Here is a 23,458-nt window from a genome sequence, read left to right on the forward strand (position 1 = left end):
TTATAACCTAAAACCAGACCCCACCTCAGCTATTTACAGCATGAACTCAAGACTCAAAAGTGCCAGGTGAGGTGTTTATGAAAACACTTCCCCGGAAGCATAAATGGACATTACTAAAATTATAGGTGACTTGGCTATTTGGGGCAGTTACGCGCATTTCTAAATCTGAATGATGCTTGGGGAGGTGGAAGCCTTTGACGGTCCAGCAGCCCTTCTTAAAGCCACATACTATTAAAGATACTTGGGGATTGAGTATATAAAGCCACATCCCATGTTGATATTCGCAGTCGTGTGATTCTCAAACAAGATCGCGCTTTGTGTCTCTTAGCTGTTCGTGGATTTCAGCATTAGAATATTTACCCTCGTGAAGCGGCCACAACATTTAAGACGAGCAACCAAATGTTTATTTGTGGAACTTAGTCTTGCCCACGGGTTACCGAAATAACAAGAAAACTGGCTTTTTCTGTGTCTGAACTGCGTTTTCTTCCCATCACATTCTTGCAATGCCAGCAACATATGTTTAAGGGAATAAACTCCGCAGGCATACAGTCTTTAAAAAAAGTAACACTTCATGGAAAAAGTCGGCAAGATTTTCCCCGAAACATATAACAACTTAGAGACGTGTGGAATTTATGTTTATTCTTACTGTCGTCTAAAAGTGATGACCATCAACGCTTAATTGCCCCCATTGCCTAAGTGCTCGAGTGGCACTTAAAGATCTTTGTTTCCATTAGAAGCGACAGGAGGACAAAAACCTACAATTTGATTTCTAAAATGATATATTGAGACGGAAAAACTATCTCCAGTCCAAGCTCACCATGTTTAAGTCAACTTTTCTAGCATTTTGAGATGTTTCATGAAGTTGACTAATCAAGATCTGAGAAACTTTTAAGAAACAGAAAGAGAGAGAGAGAGAGATGGGGTTTGAGGTTAATCAACAGCAGTTAGATGGAAGTAAAGAGGACAGACAGAGAGATGGGAACTAGCTAATGGGCGAGAGGGGGCTGCACCTAAGTGACAAGTAGGAGACAGGCAGAAAGCCTTTCCCTCCGGTAATCCCAACTTCCCATCTCAGGATTTCTGCATCAAAGGATTCAAAGTCAAAATGCTGTCGACATCCTATCAGGTTGAATTCCAGATGGTTCAGAAAACACTAGAGGAATTAGAAGAAATTACAAGTAAATAATCTTGAGATGAGGAAGAGCTTTCCCGGCGTAACTCCAAAGGCATAAATAAATCATAATGGAAACATTTGTACACTTCACCCTCTGTACATTAAAAACCATAAACAAAATGTAAAAGTGAGTGCCGTATAAAGAACCCATGTTCAGTACCTATGGCGAAAGTGTCCTATGATTGATATATGGAGAACTCTCACAAATAAATGGAAAAAAAAAGATTAAAAAAAAAAAGAAAATTCCCCTTCCTGTTTGGGGAAAATAGGAAAATAACAAAAACAAGCAATTAGCAGAAAAAATTCAAGGACCCAGGGAACAGTGCTCTACATCACTGGTGTCCAAAGAACAAGATGTTAAAGCAATTAAGACCATTTTTATACTATTAAATGGTTAAAAAAAAAACCCCACAAGTTATCAAAAATGCAGAAAGACTCACCCTCTCATAGACTATTGGTAGGAGTGCAGAGTAACACAACTCTCAAGAGGGCAAAATGACAACACTCCATAAAGGCTTTTTTCCCAAAAAAATTGGGAATGTTATAGAACATTCTAGAACTTCCTTACAATGGTACATCAAAAAGCCATTAAAATGAAGTTGTGAAAAGATATTTAATGACATGAAAAGTGTAAAGAGGATACAGCACAGAAGCATAAATGGGCTGAGATGAATAAGGTACTGAAAACAGTATCAGACACATAGTAGGTGTTTTATAAGTATTAGCTACTTTATTTGGAATGATTCCGATTTTTGAGAGGAACACCAGTGTATAAGTACAGAAATAAAAATCTATACATATCAAAGTACCTAGTTTAGAAAAATAGAAGACATTTATTTTCTTCTTTTTTTTTTTTTTTTTTGGTCTGTATTTTCTCAAGCTCCCACAAGCAAAACATACTGGGTTTTGGAGGTGGAAAGGAAAGATTTTCAAAAATGATGCTGTGGATAAACAGCCAGTGACATATTTATATATGGAAAGAACCATAAACATTACCTATTACCCACATGTGTAGATAAATATTATACGTATACACAGAGAGTCAAAGCAAAGGAATTGAGAGCACAGAAAAGAAAATGTTGACAGACCTCAGTGATCATTTCTGGGTGTTGTGATAACATGTGCATCTTAGGAGTTGGTGTGTGTGTGTTTTCATTTCCAAAATATGTCATGCAAATGTTTTTCATTTATAATAAAGAAAAAGTTATTTTAAACAAAAACGCCTGGGATACCACAGGACCTCCTGGAATTTAAGCAATGCCCCATTTTGCAACTCATCTAGGGTCAACGCCTCTGCCATCCTGGACCCCTTTGCACTCGGTTCCCTTGGAAAGAGTTACCAAGCCCTGTTGATCGGTTAGAATATGTTTTGCATTTCTCCTTTCTTTGTTTCTACTGCTATCACTCTAATATCATTGCTCGATCACAATTTCATACAGCCATTTCCATGCTCAGAAAGGTCTGTCAGCTCCCCTCAACTCCTTGACCTGGAGATAAAGACCTCCCCACATTATACCCTTGGAATTATGAATCCCAGTCAAACCGGTCTCCTTACTATCGTTCCAAATCCCCTGTGCACTTTTCCACCCTTGTTTTTGCTCAGACTACCCCAACCACCACATACCCAAGGGCCTTTCTCCTTTCCTCTGGGTTTCCTTACAGACAGAGCTAAAAATCCACCTTATTCGTGATGCCTGCCCCCACCACCTACCTAGAGGAAATACATTTCTCCTTTCCAGCCCATTCATGTTACACAGGCGACAACAAGAATAATACAAATAATCTTTTTTTTTTACCTTCTCTATTAGATTGATTATATTTCTTTATATTCTTCCCACAGCTCAGAAGTCTAGTACATAGTAGAAAATGAAGGTTTGGATGTAAACAACAGATTCTCTGAGACAGCACACCGGTACATTTCTATCAACACGATCCTTTAATAAGTGACTATATTAGCACTCTGTTTAAATTAACTGCAACAGGGCTGTGGCTCCACATTGCTGGCTCCTGGCGGGGCCCCTAACAGAAGCCCACCAGCCGGAGGGTGTTGGGGAAGGTCTTGCGCATGCTCATGCATTTTTCCTGGTCAATGTAGAGGGAGTTGGCTTTGACCGCCAGGTCATGCTCCAGGGTGGCCTTGGTGTGGACCAGCGACTGCAGGGTGTCCTCCGCGTCCCTCAGACGCTGCTGCAAGGTCTGGATGGTGTCGTCTACCTCGTAAACCTCATTAACAAGGCTGCGTGGGGAAAGAAGCACCAGGTTAGGTTAGTGGAAATCACACTTGGAGGCTGGTTATGGGCTGAATTAAGGGCCTGCAGGGTTACTGAATTCCTGCCTGAAGGTGGCTGCTGGGCTGAGCGCACAGGGAGCCCCCAGCGGCACAGGGGTCATCCCAGTGTCAGAACAAATGAGCAGAGGAAGCAATACTTGGGCTTCCTTGGTGTTCTAGACTCAGGCCAGCTCCACTCCCAATGACAACACCCAGAATCCAAAAGGCAAATTAAGCATGTTTTAGGGACACCATCAAATTTACCACCAAGTTGTCATACACACACACACACACACACACACACACACTTAAATTATTATATTTTTTTTTTTTAAAAGGGAAAACTTGGGCGCCTGGGTGGCTCAGTGGGTTAAAGCCTCTGCTTTTGGCTCAGGTCATGATCCCAGGGCCCTGGGATTGAGCCCCGCATCGGGCTCTCTGCTCAGCGGGGAGCCTGCTTCCTCCTCTCTCTCTGCCTGCCTCTCTGCCTACTTGTGACCTCTTTCTGTCAAATAAATAAATAAAATCTTTAAAAAAAATAAAAATAATTAAAAAATAAAAATAAAAAGGAAAAACTTATGAATGTGACTTTTTAAAAAATAGTACAAATCAGAAAAATCAAAGTTTTGCTGGATTTCCTTACATTTTTTTATCATCAAAACTGTTTTCATTGTTAGGAAGAAGGGGACACCCAAGTTTACTCAGGGGCTAGAATTCAGCACAATGGCAGTGGGAAGGGTTATCGAATGGGGCATTCCTGAAATTTTAATGCCCCTATCCCCCAGGAACCTCCTAAGGCAATGCCTCAAGTTCCCAGACTGAATATATTTGTAATTGTCGAAAATGTAATAAAACAGGATAAGGCTTGAAATCAGCTCCATAGAGGGTGTAACGGGTTGTAGTTCTAATTACCTTGTGATGATTTTTTTTAAAAAAATGGCACATTTTTTCATGAAGACAAAAGAAAAAATTCATTTCATGAAAAAACGTATAGCATCTCCTCCAATTATATTAGTCAATATGGTTTCAATTTTCATTTCTCTGATTATTAGCAAACCTTTCCTAAGTGTCTATTGGTCTTGTTGCTTGCGTCATTTCTTCTGTGAACTGCTTCTCTCCTTTGCTCCCTTTCTACCGATTTATTACTATTTATCTGACTCATTTGCAAAGAGCTCTTTCCATATTAGGCATATTGATTGGGGGGGCCTCTGTTTTGCTTCTGGCAAATGTTTTCCCTAATTTGTTTTTTGCCTTTTTAATTATAATTATCATGTTTTTATTATATGTAAGATTTCAATTTTTTACAGTAAGCCAAATCTTTCTTTTTCTTTGTGATTTCTTCCATTGTGTTTATATCTAGAAAGCCAGCTCATTCAGTAGAGCATGAAACTCTGAATCTGAGGGTCATGAGTTCAAGCCCCACATTGGGCGTGGAGCCTACTTAAAAAAAAATTAAAATAAAAATAAATAAATAAAGCATACAGTAATGTAAAGAGAATAGCAACGATGACCACATAAAGATATGTGGGTCCCTAAGGATAGAAAGGGATTTCACCATTATAGAAAAATTTCCAAGTCATGTTAAAATCATTATTATACCCAGGCAACTGTCTGGCTTCACAGAACTCTGCAGCTGGAAAATAAATGTGAGAGGTCATCAGGCCCAGCTTCCTTGTTTCACAGACAAGGAAACTGAGCCAAGAGACCCATGAGCTGCCTGCCCTCTCCACAGGCACGCAGCCCACATGTGTTTATAAGCTTCGCATGGTTATCCAGGAAGCTAAGAAGGAAATAAGGAGTCTCACTGGCCGTAATAAGGATCTGGGTCCCATTTCCTGCCCCTACCATGTCAGCTCCCTGCAAGCAAAGGGTAGAAGCAGAGACCTGGCATGTCGGCGTCAGCATCCAGGACCCCCTTGGGTAAGACCATTTCTAATTGTAATCCCCACCGTGTAAGGAGGCCAGATTAATACACAGGAAGCCCAGTTAAATTTGAATTTCAGATCCATGTGCAATTGTTTTAGTATAAGTATTTTTTAATTGTGATCAAAGACAGACAACAGAGAATTTACTGTCTTAAACATTTTTGGGCAAACAGTCCCCACAGCCTTCCCTCCGTTCACACTGTTGTGCGATCACCACCACCATCCATCCACAAAACTTATCCTGCAAAACTGAAACTCAGTCCTCATGAAAAACTAATACCCCATTGCCCCCGGCAATAACCATTCTACTCTCCGTCTCTCTGGATATTTGGGATATATCTGTATTGAAAACCATTCACTGTTTACCTGAAACTCAAATTTTACTGGACATCCCCGGGTTGCAAAATCGGGCAACCCCACCACAAGGCCCGTGTAGTGCCCAGCACAAAGTGGGCTCTCACGCAATATTAAAGTGGCACCAAAGAGAAATTTTTCTACCCCAAACCCTCCGTGCTTTCTTCTTCCTAAAGACACAATTTTTTTTTAAAGATTTTTTTTTTTTTTGACAGACAGACAGATCACAAGTAGGCAGAGAGGCAGTCAGAGAGAGAGAGGAGGCGGAGGCAGGCTCCCCGCTGAGCAGAGAGCCCGATGCGGGACTCGATCCCAGGACCCCGAGATCATGACCTGAGCTGAAGGCAGAGGATCTAACCGCTGAGCCACCCAGGCGCCCCCTAAAGACACAATTTTAAGGAGATGCACCAATTCACAAGCTGCAGTTTAGGCTGAGTGGAGTGGAGACTAGAGGGTAGAGAAGGGGGTTCTCATTTTGGACTCCATAGAGATCTATATATTCCTTGAATTCATTTTAACATCAGACTGCATCTCGATCTTGTGAAACTGAACAAGACAACTTGCAGGGGAAAATACGGTGAAAAGTTTGACACCAAAGAATAAAGGAATAATTTCTTCACAGTGTTACCTTGTGTTGAGTCATAGTATGAGAAAACAAGAGGAAACAGCATTCATACCCAATGATAATGTATGCTCTAGCCACATGATGGAAACCAGGCAAGCAACACTTTGGAAAAAAGAGAATTTGTACTTGAGGTGGGGGAAGAAACTCACAATATGATGTTGACTGAAAACGTCAAGATAGGGGCGCCTGTGTACCTCAGCCAGCTGAGTGTCTGACTTCATCTCAGCTCATGATCTCAGGGTCCTGGGAGTGAGCCCCAGTAGGGCTTCCTGCTCAACAGGGATCTGCTTGTCCCACTACACCTCCCCTGTCCTCCCCACCACTCCCCTCCCCTGCTCATGCGCCCATGCTCTCTCACTCTCTCTTTCTCAAATAAATAAATAATTTTTTAAAAAGAAAGAAATAGAGAAGGAGAGGAAGGAAGAGAGAGAGAAAGGAAGGAAGGAAAGGCGGGAGGGAAGGAGAAGGTGGGGAAGGAAGACAGGAAGGCAAAGTGAGGTTAGAAAATCCCAAAGGCAGTGTGATCACAATTTTGTTAACATGCCTGGTGTCAAGTACAACAAAATGCTAACCTCCGTTATCCCTCCATGGCACAACAAATCGAAGATGGGTTTTATTTTTTTATTTTTCCTGTTTTGTTTTGCTTTGTTTTTTCCTATCATGAACAGATGCTACTTTTAAAATCAGGGAGAATGAGGTAAATATTTTACAAAAAGGAAACACAGTTCGGAGGGACTTAAGCTCCCTTTGACCTTTAGTGACCAACACCGTAACTGGGCAACAGGGCCAAAGTATCTGGCTTGGACAACGCAGAGATCAGACTACGATGGTCTAGAAATGCCCGTGGACTGCTCTACGGACCCCACCTCTGGGAGTGCCCTCCTCAGGAGATACACCTGCTGGAGGGGTCCTCGCTCAAGACACCGGCACGCAGCCCCCAAGGGGCAAGGTGCTCACAAAAGACTCACAGAAGCAGCAACACACAGCGCATCTCCCTTCATCTTAGAACCTGTACTGCGAGGAAAATACAAAGGCTTTCCATGGGGTGGGGGAAGGAACTAAAACCTACTGTGCCCGAAGCTCCCTTTGGTCTCTGATGGGTAAACACAAAATCTGAGAACCGATCTAAAAGCTCCATTCTGTTGTTGCTTCCTTCAAGGTGGATGAAAAAGAAAAGTCTCTTGGAAAGATCCCAGGGTATAAAATAGTGGGGAGGTTGTGGCAACCGTGTGGGGGATAGTGTTGACCAAGGGTAGGGGGAGGGGGTGTATTATCGCACCCCGCCCCCCTCTCACTTTCCCCTGCATTGGTCAGAAGGCTTCAGAAGGAGCCCCAAATCCAGAGACAGGAAACAGAGCACAATGATCTATGAGTCCTTACTCCTAGCTGACAAACACTAGCCTAGTGGAAAATTTATCTGGGAGGGAACTTCTGAAAATACAGATGTTGAAAGATCAATGATTATTTTTAATTTAATTTAATTTTTTTTGGTGTTTTTTTTTTTTTTTTTTGGAAAGGGAATTCAAGATCCAGAAAATTCAGGCAGCTAGTTCCCTTGCCTCCCGTTGCTGCGTGAATAGGCCTGGGAGGTCCTGGACTTCCCTCCGTTTGTGCCTTTAGAAACACACTCTCACCCATCTTTTAAGGCCACCCCTCTGCCTCGGCTTCCTTGTTCTTGGCAGATCACAGAGAGCAGTTCTGCTGAAACCGCTCATTTTGGGGGGAAATTACAGAACTGAAAAAACATTTTGCATTCAAATACAAATAAAGCTACCGTCATTTTTTTGTTTTTCTAAATGCACCAAGATTATTGAAGCAAAGCAGAACCTGGTCTGGCCTGCCACCAAGAGCCAAAAAAGTTTAGAGTTACTTTTGAAAGAACCCGTTCAGAACACTGTAAATGAAAATAAAAGTCTCAAAATGAAAACTGCCATTTTTCTCTGTCCTCGCTCCCCTGAGTCTATGGTCTTTTTGGCAACGATACTTGGATGAGAAATCCTTACGGAAACAAAAGGAGGTTTTTGTGCTAAAGTCAATAAAGGAGCAGAGGAAATGGACATAGTATGGATTCTATGGGAAGCAAAGGGAAAGTAAATTCTGTGTAGCTCTGAAGGGGGGAGAAAAGTAAAAATCATTCAGTTTCTGTGCAGCAACCTTCAATGCCTCGTTGTCTGATAACTCCAACGTCAAATTAGACCACTTTCAAAACCCTTTTAAAAAGCAGCCCTGGGCTTGTCTGATGCCAGGCTGAACAATTGATAGATTTCCGTCCCTACTTCTGGTGATTCCTTGGAAACTTTCAGAGAATGCAGCTTTGCTCAGCTACCCCTCGTAAGATTTGCAGAAAGCCACAATTTGTGATCTAATCCTAACTGGCCAGATGGCCGGGTACTCACTGCCACAATCTTCAGAAGCACGTGGACACCCCATCTGCGGTGTCCTCTGGAGGGGAGGAGAGGTAATCCTAAATAATGAACGGACTGGGTAGGAAGAGGACTGCTGTGGAACCCACTTGGGGAAATGTGTGGCCAGCCTGGGTGCACACGCATATGGCTATGGCCCAGACAGCAGATCTACCAGGAGAAAGGCAGCTAATCCATTGGCATATATGCTCAAACATGCTTCTTAGCATGCAACACAGAGAACATGCATGGGTACAGGTGGGGGGGTTTGCTGTAAAGATCACCTCTGTGACCCTCAGTTTCATCCTCTATGAGAGAGAGATTGGGGATACAGTACCTGCTTTGCTAACTCGCTCCGTTAGGGCATTGAGGAAGTGGGATGAGATTGGCCGCCCGATGGGGGGGGGATGATAAAAGGACCATATGTGTATAAAGATGGGGAAGCAGAAACTTCCCACACAGAAGCTGATTGGTTGAATAGGGCTCTGCAGTGAGGCAGGCAAGGGCTCAAATGGTGCCTTTACTTACCACATCATGCAACCCGCTTCTGCCTCCATTTCCTTATTTGTGAAATGCAGATACTGAATGAGGTAGTGTAAGGGGCTGAGGACAGGGCTCAGCCCAGAATGAGAGCCATACATAATCACCTAGTCTTCTTTTGCCATTTCACTGCCTTTCTTGTCTTCATCATTGTTGGCCTCACAACCTCTTCCTTACCCTCCAAGAAATCCACACTTGCTTCCTTGGCAGGGCTCAAAGCCATTTAATCCCCAGGATCAACGCCTTGTGATTATAGAGTCCCATCAAGGAACCAGGCAGGAGATGAGACTAGTGGCATCTCCCCACAGCACCAGAAAAGAATTTGGAGTTCGATTGCGGCCCCTTTGTTCCTCCAGTTGCTATAAATTTGATTTGATTCTGCAGAGACCATTTCATGACCTGAGAAAAGCCAGGGAGAACTCCACAAGGAAAAGGCAAGCTGGTAGGTATTGGGAAATTGGAAATGAAACCAGAACGTAGGAGGGGGAAAAGAGCTTTGCCCGGTTCCTGATAAGCCCATCCTAAAAGGAATGCTCAAAGTTTAAATCATTATCATAAGAAAAGACGCCTAGTGTTGGGTAGATAAATGGTGGCATGAGAGTTTTGCCAGCCTTGTATATGGGGGATGTGCTTGATGAAGCCCAGTTCTTTTCTACTTATACTGAGAACAGGACAAACTGAAGTGACTAGAGAACCACGAGGGTGGTCTTAATGGGGAGAGTAATACTAAATGCCAAAAAAGGCCAATGGGAACCAATGGGTGAGAACAAATAGAAAGGGGCCTGTGGAACTAGTACCAGGAGTCCCTTTTCTGAGACTGAGTCCCAGGCCTTGAAAACCACAGAGCAAGCAATGCACGCTGCTGCTTTTAAGAGACATTCTGGAAACTCCAGACCCCAAGGAAGCACAGATTGTGAGTGGCCCCCCTGAGTGAAGCTTCACGTTCATTATCACTTTTTTTTGTATCTAGTATTGATATCATTTCCTTTTTTTTTCATTGTGGTAAAATGTACATAACACAAAAAATTTACCACCTCAACTGTTTTTAAGTGTGCAGTTCAGTGACATTAAGAACCTTCGAAGTGTGGTGCACCTATCACCAGCATCCATCTCCAGAACTTAACTGTCCTCCCCAGTCGAAAGTCCATGCCCGTTATTAATAAACACTTCGAAGAAAGATCCTACACAATGACTGTTACTGGGTTCTTCCATTGACCGTTGTGAAAGCAGAAAGAAGGACCTTCATAAAGAGCATGGAGCCACCATGGGGCTGGTGGGTGGCCCCAAGGAGTGCCCCAAGCTTGCCCCTCCTGCCCAGGGCCCACTGCCGTCTCACCGTAGCTGAGCCATGTCCCGGCAGAGCTCTATGTTGGGTCTCCTTGTGCGCTCGTCCAATCTGGTCTGAGCCACCTTCAGGAAGGCAGACTTGTCCTTGATGGCCTTCTTGATGGATTCTATGGTCATTTCAGTCTGGAAGATCTCCTGCAGGGTCTGTAGGAAGAGAAGCAAATGCTTGAGGCCTCTTGCAATTTGAGGACTGAGGCCTGCCTTGCCCTCTCCTGGGGGGAGGTGGATTCTCTGAGGGCCTTGCTCCCTCCCAGCCCTGTCCCCGGGAATCTCTGGAGAGCTGACTGTGTGTGTCTCTTCCTAACTCCAGGTGAAATCTGCCAGGCAGAGAGTAGTCACACCACAGAAATGAGCAAATTCAACAAATTGGAGTCTTCTTCCCACCCACAACCCCCAGATCGCTGATTATTAAATATTTACCAGCACACATGTGTGCGTAACTCTGAAAAAGGGGGAGGCCCTGAGATTCGAGTGGCCCTTGCATCCCTCCTCACGTCGGTATGTCCTGCCTCTTCATCTTCTTACAAGTGTCACAGAGATGTTTTCCTGCTAGTGGAGGACTTGCCTTGAAGCAAATCAAGCTCAAGTTTCTGAGGGTCTCACTTTCAAGGAAAGACCACAGGCAGATTTGGAGTCCTCCTTTTATGTTCTTTTTTCTTAAAGGAGGGTCCCCCAAACTGCATAAACCCGGATCCCTCCCTGGTCTCCTTGCCTATGCTCGGACAACTCTTGTTTCTTCTACGACCTTGGTACCCTCCTACCCCCGGCTCACAGGCCCAGCTATGTACATTGCACAGTGGTCCTGCTCACTCCCTCCACTTTGACCAGCTCACCTTGAGGTGACCCCTGTACTCCAAGACCCAGTGGCCCTCGTGAAACTGTACTAAGTTGCCAATAACCCTCCCAATGTCTCCCTCTCCTTGAAACCCTTGCCCTGTTTGTCTTCTCTGGCCAACCACTGTCCTAATTCCTTGCATCTCCCTATAGCTGCCCCTCATCACTTCCCAGTGCAAGGCTCTGTCTTGAGCCACTTCTTTGCTCTGTCCTTTCTCCCCTGCAGAGCTCTCATGGAACCTCACAGATTCGGCACTTGTGCAATCCAGGAGCCCTGAAATCTGTCGCTTAAACTTTGACCTCCCTCCCAAGTGTTCAACAGCCTGTTGAAGATCATTGCACTGTTCCTTTCACCAAAGCTGCCCTCAGGGTTTCCTGTCCCGTGAAGCCATCCCTGTCTCTCATCAGTGGACATAACGCTTCCTTCTGCTACATTTAATGTTTTATCTGTGGAGTTCTTTCTGCACCTTTCTGGTCTTTTCTACTTTCATGTCCCGTCTGGCTCTAAGATGCAAGATGGCAAGGCCAGTGTGTTGTTCCGTGTGCTTACCCCAGAGCCACCCAGCACCGTACTTCAAATGTAGCAGTTCTGGCCTGAATGCTATCTTCTTCCCCACCCCCAAGTAAGTTCCTGTGTTGAAGTCCTAACCCCCAGTATCTTAGGATGTGATTGCATTTGGAGGTGGAGCCTTTGAAAGAGGTAATTATGCTAAAATGAGGTCATTGGAGTAGGTCCTAGTGCAAAAGGACGGTTGTCCTTATAAGAAGGGGAGATTAGGACACAGACATGCATGGAGGGAAGAACAAGTGAAGACAACAGGAGAAGATGGCCATCTCAAGTCAAGGAGATAGACCTCAGAAGAGACCAACCCTGCTGACACCTTGATCTTGGGAATTCTAGCCTCCAGAATTCTGTTTTTTATGAATTTTATTGTTTATGCCACCCAGTCTGCAGTGCTTTGTTGGGATAGCCCCAGGGAACTGATGCAGAATTAAATAAAAATTTGTTGAACAAAGGGACTCCATCAGGTTATCCTTCTAGAGGCCTTCAAAATTGCCTCATACTGCCCAATGATTACCTTCCCACCAATGTCCTGTACAGTGTGGCTCCAGGCTCCCCTCACAAGCTTCTCTGCCAAGCCACACAACAGATCCCAACTCAGCCTCTGACTGGCTACCTCCCAAGGCTTTGTTCGAGATATCACCCCACCTGAATGTTCCCCTCTTTCTCCAAACCCCAACAACACTTTCTGCATCTGTTATCTGGCAATCGCAATTTGTAATTTTCTATTGTTATTAATTGTTCATGAGCTTTTCCTATATATGCAGATCACGAATATAAGCTTCCTGGGACCCAAACTTCATATTATACTTCTCTCTGCCCTTCACAGAGGGTGGCACACTGTCTGGCCCAATAAATATTTGCTGCCCAAAGAAGACACCATGAGAAGGGAACTTAAATTGCTGCAGTCTGAGAAAATAAGGTTTCCCTCAATTGGATAATAATGGTGCCTTCCAGCACACATGGCCGACTGTGTCAGGTTCTTAAAATAAGAAGTGAAAACCTATAGGTACATAAATCCACAGAAATAATAAAAGCTCTAAGACCAGTGCTCAATAAAGAAAGAGCTCCTTGTTTATCTTGAAACACTCAAATCCTGCTTAAATCCTTCATTTTATTGTCATTGTAAAATGTTTATGCATAGAGGACTTTAAAAAGTTCAATATCAGAAACCCTTTGAACCACCTAATAGTTTCCTGTATTTGGTTTTGTATTCCAGAGAAAGGGCCTGACATAATTTAACAGAAAACATTCCTACCATATGTTCTAATAATAAATTCACTTCCTAGCTACATACAGTGGTTCATTAAACTTTAATCATAATATTTTTGTTTCTATTAAATTCTAGGAACCTTTCAGTGCATAGTGCATTCTTTGTATTCCAAAAACCAGTGGATTCCAATTTCATTTTGACACCTGGCTACCTGGCTAAAATAAATGGTGTGCTTTGTACTTTTTTTAATTTTTCTTAGTCTGTATGGTCAGGAGGCCATACATCTTATGGCGTCTCTCTGGGAGTGGTGAGAGATTTGTGGTCCCAGAGCCCCCTGCTCTATCTCTCTGGGTCAGCTAAGGGGTACCACCGGCACTTGGTTTACCTTCGCTAAGTGAATCTGAATCTTATTTTTAGCATCTGCGGTCTCAGCAATGCGATTGGTGAAAGACAAGTTCACTTTGTTGAATTGATTCCACATCTCATTGGCAGTCACAACCAAGAGGTTTTGAATGTCGTCTCTTAGCTTGGCAGAGGCTGCTCGTTCACTTTGGGAACGGAGAATATTGTCATCTGTAAATCTGGCCCAGGACTCGGGCACTGAGACCCTGAGAAGAAAAAGTAGAACCATACAATGGTGACAATGATGAATCAGCCTAGACAGTCTCCAGGTGATCATTCATTTTGTGAAAGGGGAAACCCCCTATCACTGAATCCTAGTTTATTGAATAAAATGTAAACATCAGAGGAAAGCTTATTTAAAACTTTTCTTAATTGTTCCTTATATTTCTGCTTAGTTTCTGTAAATCCAGGGCACACACTAAGTCCCCTGCTCAATTGGTAGGGAGGGAAGCAAGGGTGGGGGACAATGGGTGAAGGATATGGGTATTGTGGCTCATAAGAAATGTGTCTCACTGGCCTGAGAAGCATATGAGAAAATATCCAAACTCAGGAGTAATCAAAGGAGTACTGACAAAAACAGCAACATACTAAGGACCCTTCATCGGAATAGCAAAGACTGTCGAGAATGATCATTTTCTGGTGAGCATATTTTTAAAAGGTTTCTCTCCTGCAGGCAGGAATGTGGGACTGGTAGAACCATGCTGGAGGACAACATACACCAAGACGCTAATACATGTGTATAACCCAGAAATTCCATTTACGGAAATTGTTTACTGAAATGTAATTGACATATAACATTGCATTAATTTCAGGTAGGTGCACAATGTAATAATTTGATACGTGTCTACATTGCGAATTGATTATCACAATAAATTTCATTAATATCCATCACCATACAGAGTTAGTTATTTTTTCTTCAGATGAAAACTGTTACGTTCTACTCTCTTAATAACTTTTGAATTTACAACATGGTATCGTTAACTATTGTCACGAAGTTCTACTCTACATCTCTAGGACTAAAAATAAGGAGTGCTTTGTGAATTTGTGTGACATCCTTGCCCAAGACCCATGCTCATCTTCTCTGCATCATTTTGATGTTAGTATATGGAGCTGCCAAAGCAAGTAATATAGAAATTTATCATAAGGAATTAATGCTGCCAAAAATGTATACATGAGGATATTAATTTTCAGCAATATTTAGGACTATCATTAAAAAACTTAAAACAGTCTAAGTGTCCAATAGTAAAGAAAAAGTTGAGTAGATTATGGTACATGTCACTTGATCTTAGCCAAAAGACTGAGAAGTGAAGGTAATTCATATAGCATGCAAACTTGTGTTGTAGAGTATTTTCACAGTGTTTTTGATATAGGAATATACAGGAAACGAAAAGCCACACAGACTATACAAACAGTATGTCTGTAATGCCACTCTTTAAAAATACAAATCTCAGGCACCTGGGTGGCTCAGTGGGTTAAGGCCTCTTCCTTCAGCTCAGGGCATGATCCCAGGGTCCTGGGATCAAGCCCCACGTCAGGCTCTCTGCTCAGCAAAGAACTTGCTTCCTCCTCCCTCTCTGCCTGCCTCTCTGCCTACTTATGATCTCTGTCAAATAAATAAATAAAATCTTTAAAAAATAAAAATAAATAAAAATAAAAATCTCTATGTGTGTAGAACCATATTGGAAGGACTAATAGTTAACATTGGGCATGGGTTTACAGGTGGCATTTCTTTGTTGACATGATGGAATATCGAAGAAGAATCTTACTGTTGACTAAAGGTGTTAGTTCAGGTTACAATGATCCAAAATAACACACTACATGCTCCATACCTTGACATTCCATGAAGAATGGCTAAAAATTCATGCTGGAAATAGAGAAGGCCCTTGATGGAGGGCAAGGTGCTCAGAGTGTCTGGTTTGATTTCAGCACATCTCCTTCCCCAGAAGGAGAAGAAGATGATTCCTGCTCACCTCAACCCAAGAAAGGGGCATTTCAAGCAGACCGCTTAGGACATAGGGTTTGAATCTGATTCACACTTGAAGAATCTAAAAATCAAAGTTGACACATGCTGCTCCTAGTACAGGAGCACTAAGAGATGGGGCTGCTTTGGGGGTGACCAGCCCCACAACGGGGAATCCATGTGGGGGTCACTTGAAAAGGGGGAGGGGGTGTCAGCTTGGGAAGGAGAACAAGGGAACTCTTTGAGGTGACAAAAGTATTCTTTATCTTGACCTGGTCATGGTTATGTGGGCACAGAAATTTGTCAAAACTCACCAAAATGTATGTTTGGACCAAATGCATTTTAGTGTGTATGTGAATTTCACCTCCATCAAGCAAGTTGACTTTTTTAAGGGAATGGCTGGAAAAAGACCATTAACTCAAGACTGCATCCAGGAGCCTAGCAAAGAAACCACTGGTTTAACAAGCAGTGGTAATAAAACATGAAGTTGTTTTTCAACTTTTACCCCATGGAATCCAGGGCATCCAGCCCATTGGCAACGCGTTCTTTTCTTTACATTTATTTGTGTTTTCTAGGCTTTTCTGTTTCAAGTAGCTGTTATCTTCATAGTTAGAAATACAAACAACAAATTTTCACCTTTTTTTTTTTTGAGCTTTTTAAAATATTTATTTTGGGGGTAAGTTTGACTTACAACGTCCTATTACTTTGTACACAATGATCCCACAATTCTATACATTACTCAGTGCTCCCCACAATAAGTGTAAACAGCAAATATTCTTCTACAAAACAATAGATAAGGCAAGTGCCAAGGCCTGGCTGAGGAATACACATGCTTACTGAAGACTGATCCAAAGTAGGGTATGTCTTTCATCTTCCCCACATCTTCCCATATTTTCCATTTTAACATGTAAGCTGTGTCATTTTGAAGGGAGAGAGAATGAATTAAATGACATCGAAATCATAGAGGTAGTTGGAGCCCAACTTACGTCGCATCAACCCTCTCCACACCGCGAAAGTAGCTGACACCATCCGATGTGTTTCGCAGATGGTGGCATTTATCATCGATTCTGAAAGCTGCCTGCTTATCACTCAGGTCCTTCTCCAGCTCGTGCTGGGAAGCTCTGTTAGCTCTGTAACAGAGAATGGGGAAATGGAACTTCAGGTTTAGGAAATAATTTGATATGAGGAAGAGTAATTGGCCCTTCTGTGCTGGGACCAACCTACTACTGCTGTCTGGGTCTCTCCTCTTTTCACACAATGTCCAGCTTCCTAATTAAAAGGAGCCTTCCCTGGAGATGTCCATATATGTGATTAATTAGAACCCTGTCCACACTGCGCCTCCCATCGTGTGTAGTGGGATTTGGGGGAGAAGAGGTGTAGATAAACAGAGGACAGGTATCTGGAGCCCCAAGGCTGAGATCTGTCTTCCTAACACAAGTACTGTTCCATGCTGGACCCTGGTTTAAAGTGATCTATCCACATCGGTGCCTCTCTTTCCTTTTTCTTTTTCTACTTCTGTACCCTAATTCCTCCATTCTTTGAGTGCAGTTCCCCCAAGAAGTTCTGAGACATTTATATCCAGACTCCTTCCTTCCATAGCTGACCTCAGTTTGTGGTCAGGTGAGGCCTAAGAAGTTTTCTGGGAGATAGAAACCAAGTGTCAATATTGAGCTCTGGGGCCAGAGACAGAGTGCCTGAAAGGACATGAGGAATTGGGGCCCCCGGGCTCATCTCCTCCAGTAACCACTCTCCTGGGAAGGAAGGGGCTCTGAGATGCATGGTGTTCCCTCCCCTGCCAAACAGAGAGGAGACCTGGCACCTCACTACCAAAAAGATAGGCCCATGGGGTGGGCATGGGTGACAGGTGACCCATATCTTTCCTCATGTGGTGGTTGATTCAACAAATAATTACTGAGTATCTACTACCTGTCGGGCACTGTTCAACCCCAATGCATCAATGGACAAAGCAAGAATCTCTTCTCTAAAGAAGTTTACATTCTAGAGGGAGGAGACAGGCAATACCCCTAACAAATAAGCAAATTGTGTGGTTAGCAGAACAATGCAAAAACAAAGCAGAAAAGGAAGCAAGACTGTGAGTGATGATTTAAATGAGATGGTCAGAATAGGACTCCTTAAGGAGGAAATGTTTGAGCCAAGACTTGCAGGAGGAAGTAGCAGATCATGCTGGGCCTCATTGGAGGACATTGGAAGGAGTCAAGTTTTCCTCCGAGTGAAGTGAGAGACCACTGATTTACAGTTTTAAAAGATCATTTGGTGCTGGGTTTAGAACAGATTGCAGGGGACAGGGAGACCCATTAGCAGATGGGTACAGTTACCCAGGTGAGAGATAATAGTGGCTTGGACGGAGAGGGTAACAATGAAGGAGGTAGCAAGTGTTCAGATCCAGTAAGTTTTAAGAGATCCAAGAGGCATCTCTAGGAGATTAAACATGAATGGGTGGAGGAGAGGTGAAGCTGAGTAATTGAAATAACAGAATTCCATCAACAGAGGTGAGCAAGTAGGCCGGGGAGAAGACAGAAGTGCAGCCAACACACTGAGCTTGAGCATTCATTAAACATCCAAGTGCAGATACCAAGGAGGTTGCTGGAATTTGGGAGACAGGTCTGGGATGGAAATAAAAACTGGGGGATCATTAGCATATAGATAGTATTTGAAAAATCAGAACAACCAGATGATCATCATTTCAGTGTTCCTGGCACCCAAAATGGTCTTGGCATACAGGAGCCACTTGGTAAAGCCTGTGTTGAATTGAATAGATTAATTCTAGCTGCAGCTTCCCCTTAGCTTAGCTCATACATTTAGGTAAGTACTTGACCTATCAGAGCTCATCTTTTTGTGTGAAATAGAAATGAGGGTAGCAGCATGCCAGTAGCCTGTGTTTTGTGAATCCTGAAAAACAATTTTTGTGAATTCTAAAACACATGCAAGAGATGAAAGATGAGAAAGCTGCCTCCCCTTGCCATTCTGTGTTCAGTCTCCCATCTCAGGTTATTGTGTTGAAACTCTGGGATTAAAGGCCTTTCTCACTTCTGGTCTAGGACCAAGATGCCCCCTACCCTTCCTCTCTTGGGCTGACACAAGACGTCCTCTGACCTAACCTCAGAACTTCCTTAAAGAAGGTGCTTGAGGCAGTACCCCACCTGCCTGTCTTAAAGCCCAAAATGGGAAAAATCTTGGCTACCATGTTGGTGCCTAATGACATTCTATTTTCAGCTGAGGTCCAAACTGAGGCCTTCGTTGTGTGTTCCAAAGCAAATAGCATTGAACAACCTCCTCCCATCACCTTCATTGGACCAAGCTCAATGACCATGTTAAGGATCCCATAAATTCTGGAGAAACCACCCCAGGAAATGAGGTAGGCATTTTATCCACTGTGTATTAAATGAAAACCCAGGTCTTTAAAGGCTCACCAACAAAGGTTCCACACAAGTGCATACGTGGAGTGAGAACTTTCTGCAAAGACCTAAATAGGGCAGAAAATGAGGCAGTTTGTAGCAGAGACTGATATGAGGATGTGGCTATTCCACAGTGGAACAATCTGGGCAAGAAGAGTGAAGAACGTGGAGGATGAGCTGCAGATTTTAAGTTACACAAGAAAGTAAGATTGGGAACTGGACCCAAAGAAAATAGAACAGACACCATTCTGTGAACCACGCTAAACTGTGGTTCTGTGATTTCTAGGGAGCAGAAGCCAAAAAGTAATACCAGAACAACACTGCCTTGTATTTATAGTTCAGGTAAATCGTAGTTAACCAAACCATGTGTAGTTGGTCTTCCTTAACTAATCTTCTACCTATCCTCAACATTTCTAGAGTAAAGAGCCCTTCTAATCACAGTAAGGGAGAGGTCCCAGCCAGCTAAACCTCACCAACTTGCAGAGCATCAATCCAATGGGCACAGTGGGCAAAGCAAGCAGAACTGATACCTCTGTAACATTTATTCCTTTCAGGGTCTCTCTCACAACTTATCCTTGACAGCGTCAGTATGAGCACAAGCATCCTTTCCTTCCAGTGACATTTTCATGCTGCTTCCCATGGCCATAACCAGATGAACATTCACCTTTCCAGTCATGTTGGGAAAGAGGGTCGACCAATGTGTTTTTGATGCTGACAGCTGTTATCATTGCCTAAGACCTTCCTTTGATTATTATTCTTCCCCACCCCAATCCCCACCATAAATATTAAGTACCTACTATCTACTATTGCCAAGGAAAGAAGGATCTGTATTCTGGGAGAGAGTAGGATGGGTGAAGAGTTACAGTACTGCACTGGTGTAACTAAAGCACCAGGGAGCTGGTACCAGGGTCCCTAGGAAATCAGAGAAGGCTGAGTCTTTAAGGAGTTATGGAAATAATCATAAAAGTGAGCCACAACTCATTACTTTTCCAGCTATTGGGCTGAATATACACAAGTCAATCTCTCCTCAAAGAATGAAAGTCTTTTGAGTTTAAAAGAAATCTTAGCCAGGGCACCTGGGTGGTTCATTTGGTTAAGCATCTGCCTTCGGCTTGGGTCATGATCCCAGGGTCTTGGGATGGAGTCCTGTGTTGGGCTCCTTGCTCAGCAGAGAGTATGTCTCTCCCCCGCTCCCTCTACTCCTTCCCCCCATGCATGCTCACTCTCTCTCTCCCTCTCACTCTTGTTCTCAAATTAAAATCTTTAAAAAAAAAAAGAAAGAAAAGAAATTAATCTTAGCTGTACTGCAAGTTAGGGCAGAAATTCTGTAGCAGCTCAAAATTATTTTTTAAAATTTTATTTACTGATTGATTTGAGAAAGAGTGTGTGCACACATGTGTGCACACGCAATTCAGGGGCGAGGCAGAGGGCAAGGGAATCACAAGCAGACTCCATGCTGAGCACGAAGCCTCCGTTGGGGCTCGATCTTACGACACTGAGATTGCGACCTGAGCTGAAACCAAGAGTCTGATGCTTAACCGACTGAGCCACCCAGGCACCCCTCAAAACTACTTCTCTAGCTAAAAAGTTAAAGCAAGCACTCCAAGTACTCATCTTAACCTCCAAATAAAAATGTGTATGTGCACGTGTGTGTGTGTGAGTGTGTATATGTATCTATATATAAGAAATCCTTACCTAGGAAGCTAAGAGAAATTTGAGTGGGAGGCACAAAAACACAATTTTGAGACAGATTTTAAGTTGTATAAACATTGAAAGGTCTTACGCAAGTTGAGCAATGGCCTTATCCAAATGCAGCTTCATCCTTTCTTGACAACACAGAATAATATCAACCTCCTACTCGATTGAAAAAAAAAAAACAACACACACACACACATTAATGTTTTCATCATTGGGTATAACATCCAAAGCCAACAATGTAACAAAACATCAGCAAAGGAAAACTGTTTCTGGAAAAAAAGTCAAGTAAGACAATAAAACAATTTTTACACCCACTTACTTACCTCTATGCCTCATGGTCCTGCAATCTAAACATTAGACTGAGGTTCACCCCTTTCTAGGGCTATAGGAAAATTATATTATGGAACAAGTTGGGGCAGGAGTAAAACTGTAGGATTTGTTTTGATCTCTGACCCTTAACAAAAACAGTATAACAATAAGGTAATAAATAAATTCTGGTGATGTGCAAGGCTGAACTTGATGCAAGCTTCTTTTATAATAACGATTCTTCCAAGACAAAGTTTCCCTGGGGAGGAAAGAGGGCTGCCAAAAAGGGACTGGTCCAAATGGAAACTTGACTTCCGCACTGGGAGGCCAGCCCTCCCTCTGTCGCCTGTGCCTGACAGCTCAGCTCCTACCCTCACAAACCCCGCTGTGTACTCCTCTACTCGACCACACACGGGGCATTCTGATGCCTCCAGGATATATACTATTACATAGCATGTGTTGTGTCAGAGATGTTTTAAGTAAACACTCTTCACTTCCCTCTGATGTTTAGAAAGTGCACATGGTCACTGTTTTCACTTTTCAAACACAGAGCGATCACACTATGCATACTGTTCTGTGGCCTGCCTTTTCATCTTGTTTATTTTTATTTATTTTAAGATTTTATTTATTTATTTATTTATTTATTTATTTATTTAGAGAGTGCAGGGGAAGGGGCCAAAGGAAAGGGAGAAAGAGAACCTCAAGCAGACTCCCTGCTGAGTGCAAGGCCATCCGGGCTCCATCTCCCGACCCTGAGATCATGACCGGAGCTGAGATCAAGAGTGGGATGTTTAACCAACTGAGGTGTCCAGGGGCCCCCGCCTTTTCATTTTAAACCTGAACATTTTCCCATGACATTAAAACACACCATGATGAACCACCTCAGTAAATGTTTAGATGCCACCCAAAGGCATGGTTTTTTTTCAAGGTTTTGACAAATACGGCCAAATGTCCTTCAGAGAAGTTGTACCCATTTACAACAATAAATAAGAGTACACTTCCTCTCCTCACCTACTAAGTGATCACTACCAAATCCTCTCCATTTTTGCCAGTGTGATAGAACCCCTCCCCAAACAACAAACCTCCTGAAATTTGCAGGTTAATATTTTAACTGTGTATTGGCTCCTCATTTGACTTTCTTCTTTTGTGAATTACCTGCTTCGCTTTTTCTGTTGTTTTTTTCTTACTACTTTATAAGGATTCTTATATTTAAAATTCAATCTTTTCCATCATGGATGTCATCAATGTAGATATAAATATATACAATATAAAAATATATGTACATTTTCAACCAGTTTCTACCTTGCCTTTATATTTTTGCATCATGAGTTTGATATTTAGACAGCCAAAATCTCTATGCTGTCAACTTTACTAAGTATCCCCTTTTGGTCTCCACTTTTGCTAATTTGATTATAAAGGTCTTCTCCACTCCAATATCAATTACTGCTCAACTATATAGTCTTCTTATTCTTTTATTGCTTCACATAAAAATATTAAATGGAATTCATTTCAGTGATAACTCTACTGACTCATTCTTTGATCTTCTGAATTAATGAAGTGAAAAACCACATTCCCACCTCGTGTTGTCATCAAGGCTCCACCTGTCCTTACAGGTAGCAAAGGTTTTTTGCACATTTTCATAGTGAGCTGTGCAATCAGTCTTTGTTTTAGTGTTGTTCAGTCTTCATCTTTCTTTACGGCTTGGGGGGTGTGTGTGTACCTAGTTCACTAAGGTGTTGCCAAAGGATGAGTGGAATGCTGCTTGGAAACTACTTAACACCCAAAATCCTAGTGAGCTTTTATACTACATATACACGATGCATGTAGTGGGAATTTCTGGGACTTTAAGGGGGAAAAATGCATTTAATGAAACTCTTGCTATAAAAAATACTGATTAAAAATATTGACCAATGATTACTCTATTTGAATTTAAATGATGCCATGGAATAAATGTCAGATGGTTGGGGGCGGAAGGGTTCATGGAAATAGGGAATGCCTACAACCAAAGACCTTTGGAATTTTCTCTAGCAATAATTTATCTATTAATCTGTATGCAAGATTCATTTGGCTTTAAAAAGTTCAAGGAGTTAGCCTGGTCTAGGAGGACCGAAAGAGAGGGTACCCTGATCAATTCCCCAAGAGAAGCCATTCTGTGAGAATTTGGTGGAATATCACTGATTGAATGTGAAAGCCAACAGAATTCGTGAGAAAATATTTCAATGCGGCCACCTTCTTCAACAATAGGCCTTTTAAGGCTACTTCCTTTCTTTGCCAATGTTTATTTAGTTATTCCAAAAAATTAGACAAGTATTGTTTAAATAAAAAGATATGCTAATATCACTACTTTGAGTAAGCTAATGATACACTTATTACTTGAATTAATTGGCAATGATCAAGGTACCTTCCAATTGACAAACTATTACTTTAACTG

General features: G+C 42.5%; 1 protein-coding gene and 1 non-coding gene across 2 annotated transcripts in view; both read right to left on the reverse strand.

Annotated features, from left to right (window-relative positions):
* Positions 1 to 3,172: 3,172 nt before the first annotated feature.
* Positions 3,173 to 23,458, reverse strand: part of TEKT3 (tektin 3) — a 34,972-nt gene continuing 14,686 nt past the window's right edge. Inside the window, exons 4-8 of the mRNA XM_032841320.1 lie at positions 20,807 to 20,877; positions 16,594 to 16,737; positions 13,631 to 13,853; positions 10,626 to 10,780; positions 3,173 to 3,410 (exon numbers count right to left, since the gene is read on the reverse strand). Coding sequence (XP_032697211.1) covers positions 3,194 to 3,410; positions 10,626 to 10,780; positions 13,631 to 13,853; positions 16,594 to 16,737; positions 20,807 to 20,877 — 810 coding nt within the window. The 3' untranslated portion in view covers positions 3,173 to 3,193. The remainder of the gene's footprint in view (positions 3,411 to 10,625; positions 10,781 to 13,630; positions 13,854 to 16,593; positions 16,738 to 20,806; positions 20,878 to 23,458) is intronic.
* LOC116857366 lies at positions 14,666 to 14,771 on the reverse strand. The gene has a single exon (XR_004380743.1). It is a non-coding gene; the product is annotated as a U6 spliceosomal RNA (small nuclear RNA).

The sequence above is a fragment of the Lontra canadensis genome, unplaced genomic scaffold (genome assembly GCF_010015895.1).
Source record: "Lontra canadensis isolate GAN:19392208 unplaced genomic scaffold, GSC_riverotter_1.0 scaffold122, whole genome shotgun sequence".
Lineage (NCBI taxonomy): Eukaryota > Metazoa > Chordata > Mammalia > Carnivora > Mustelidae > Lontra > Lontra canadensis.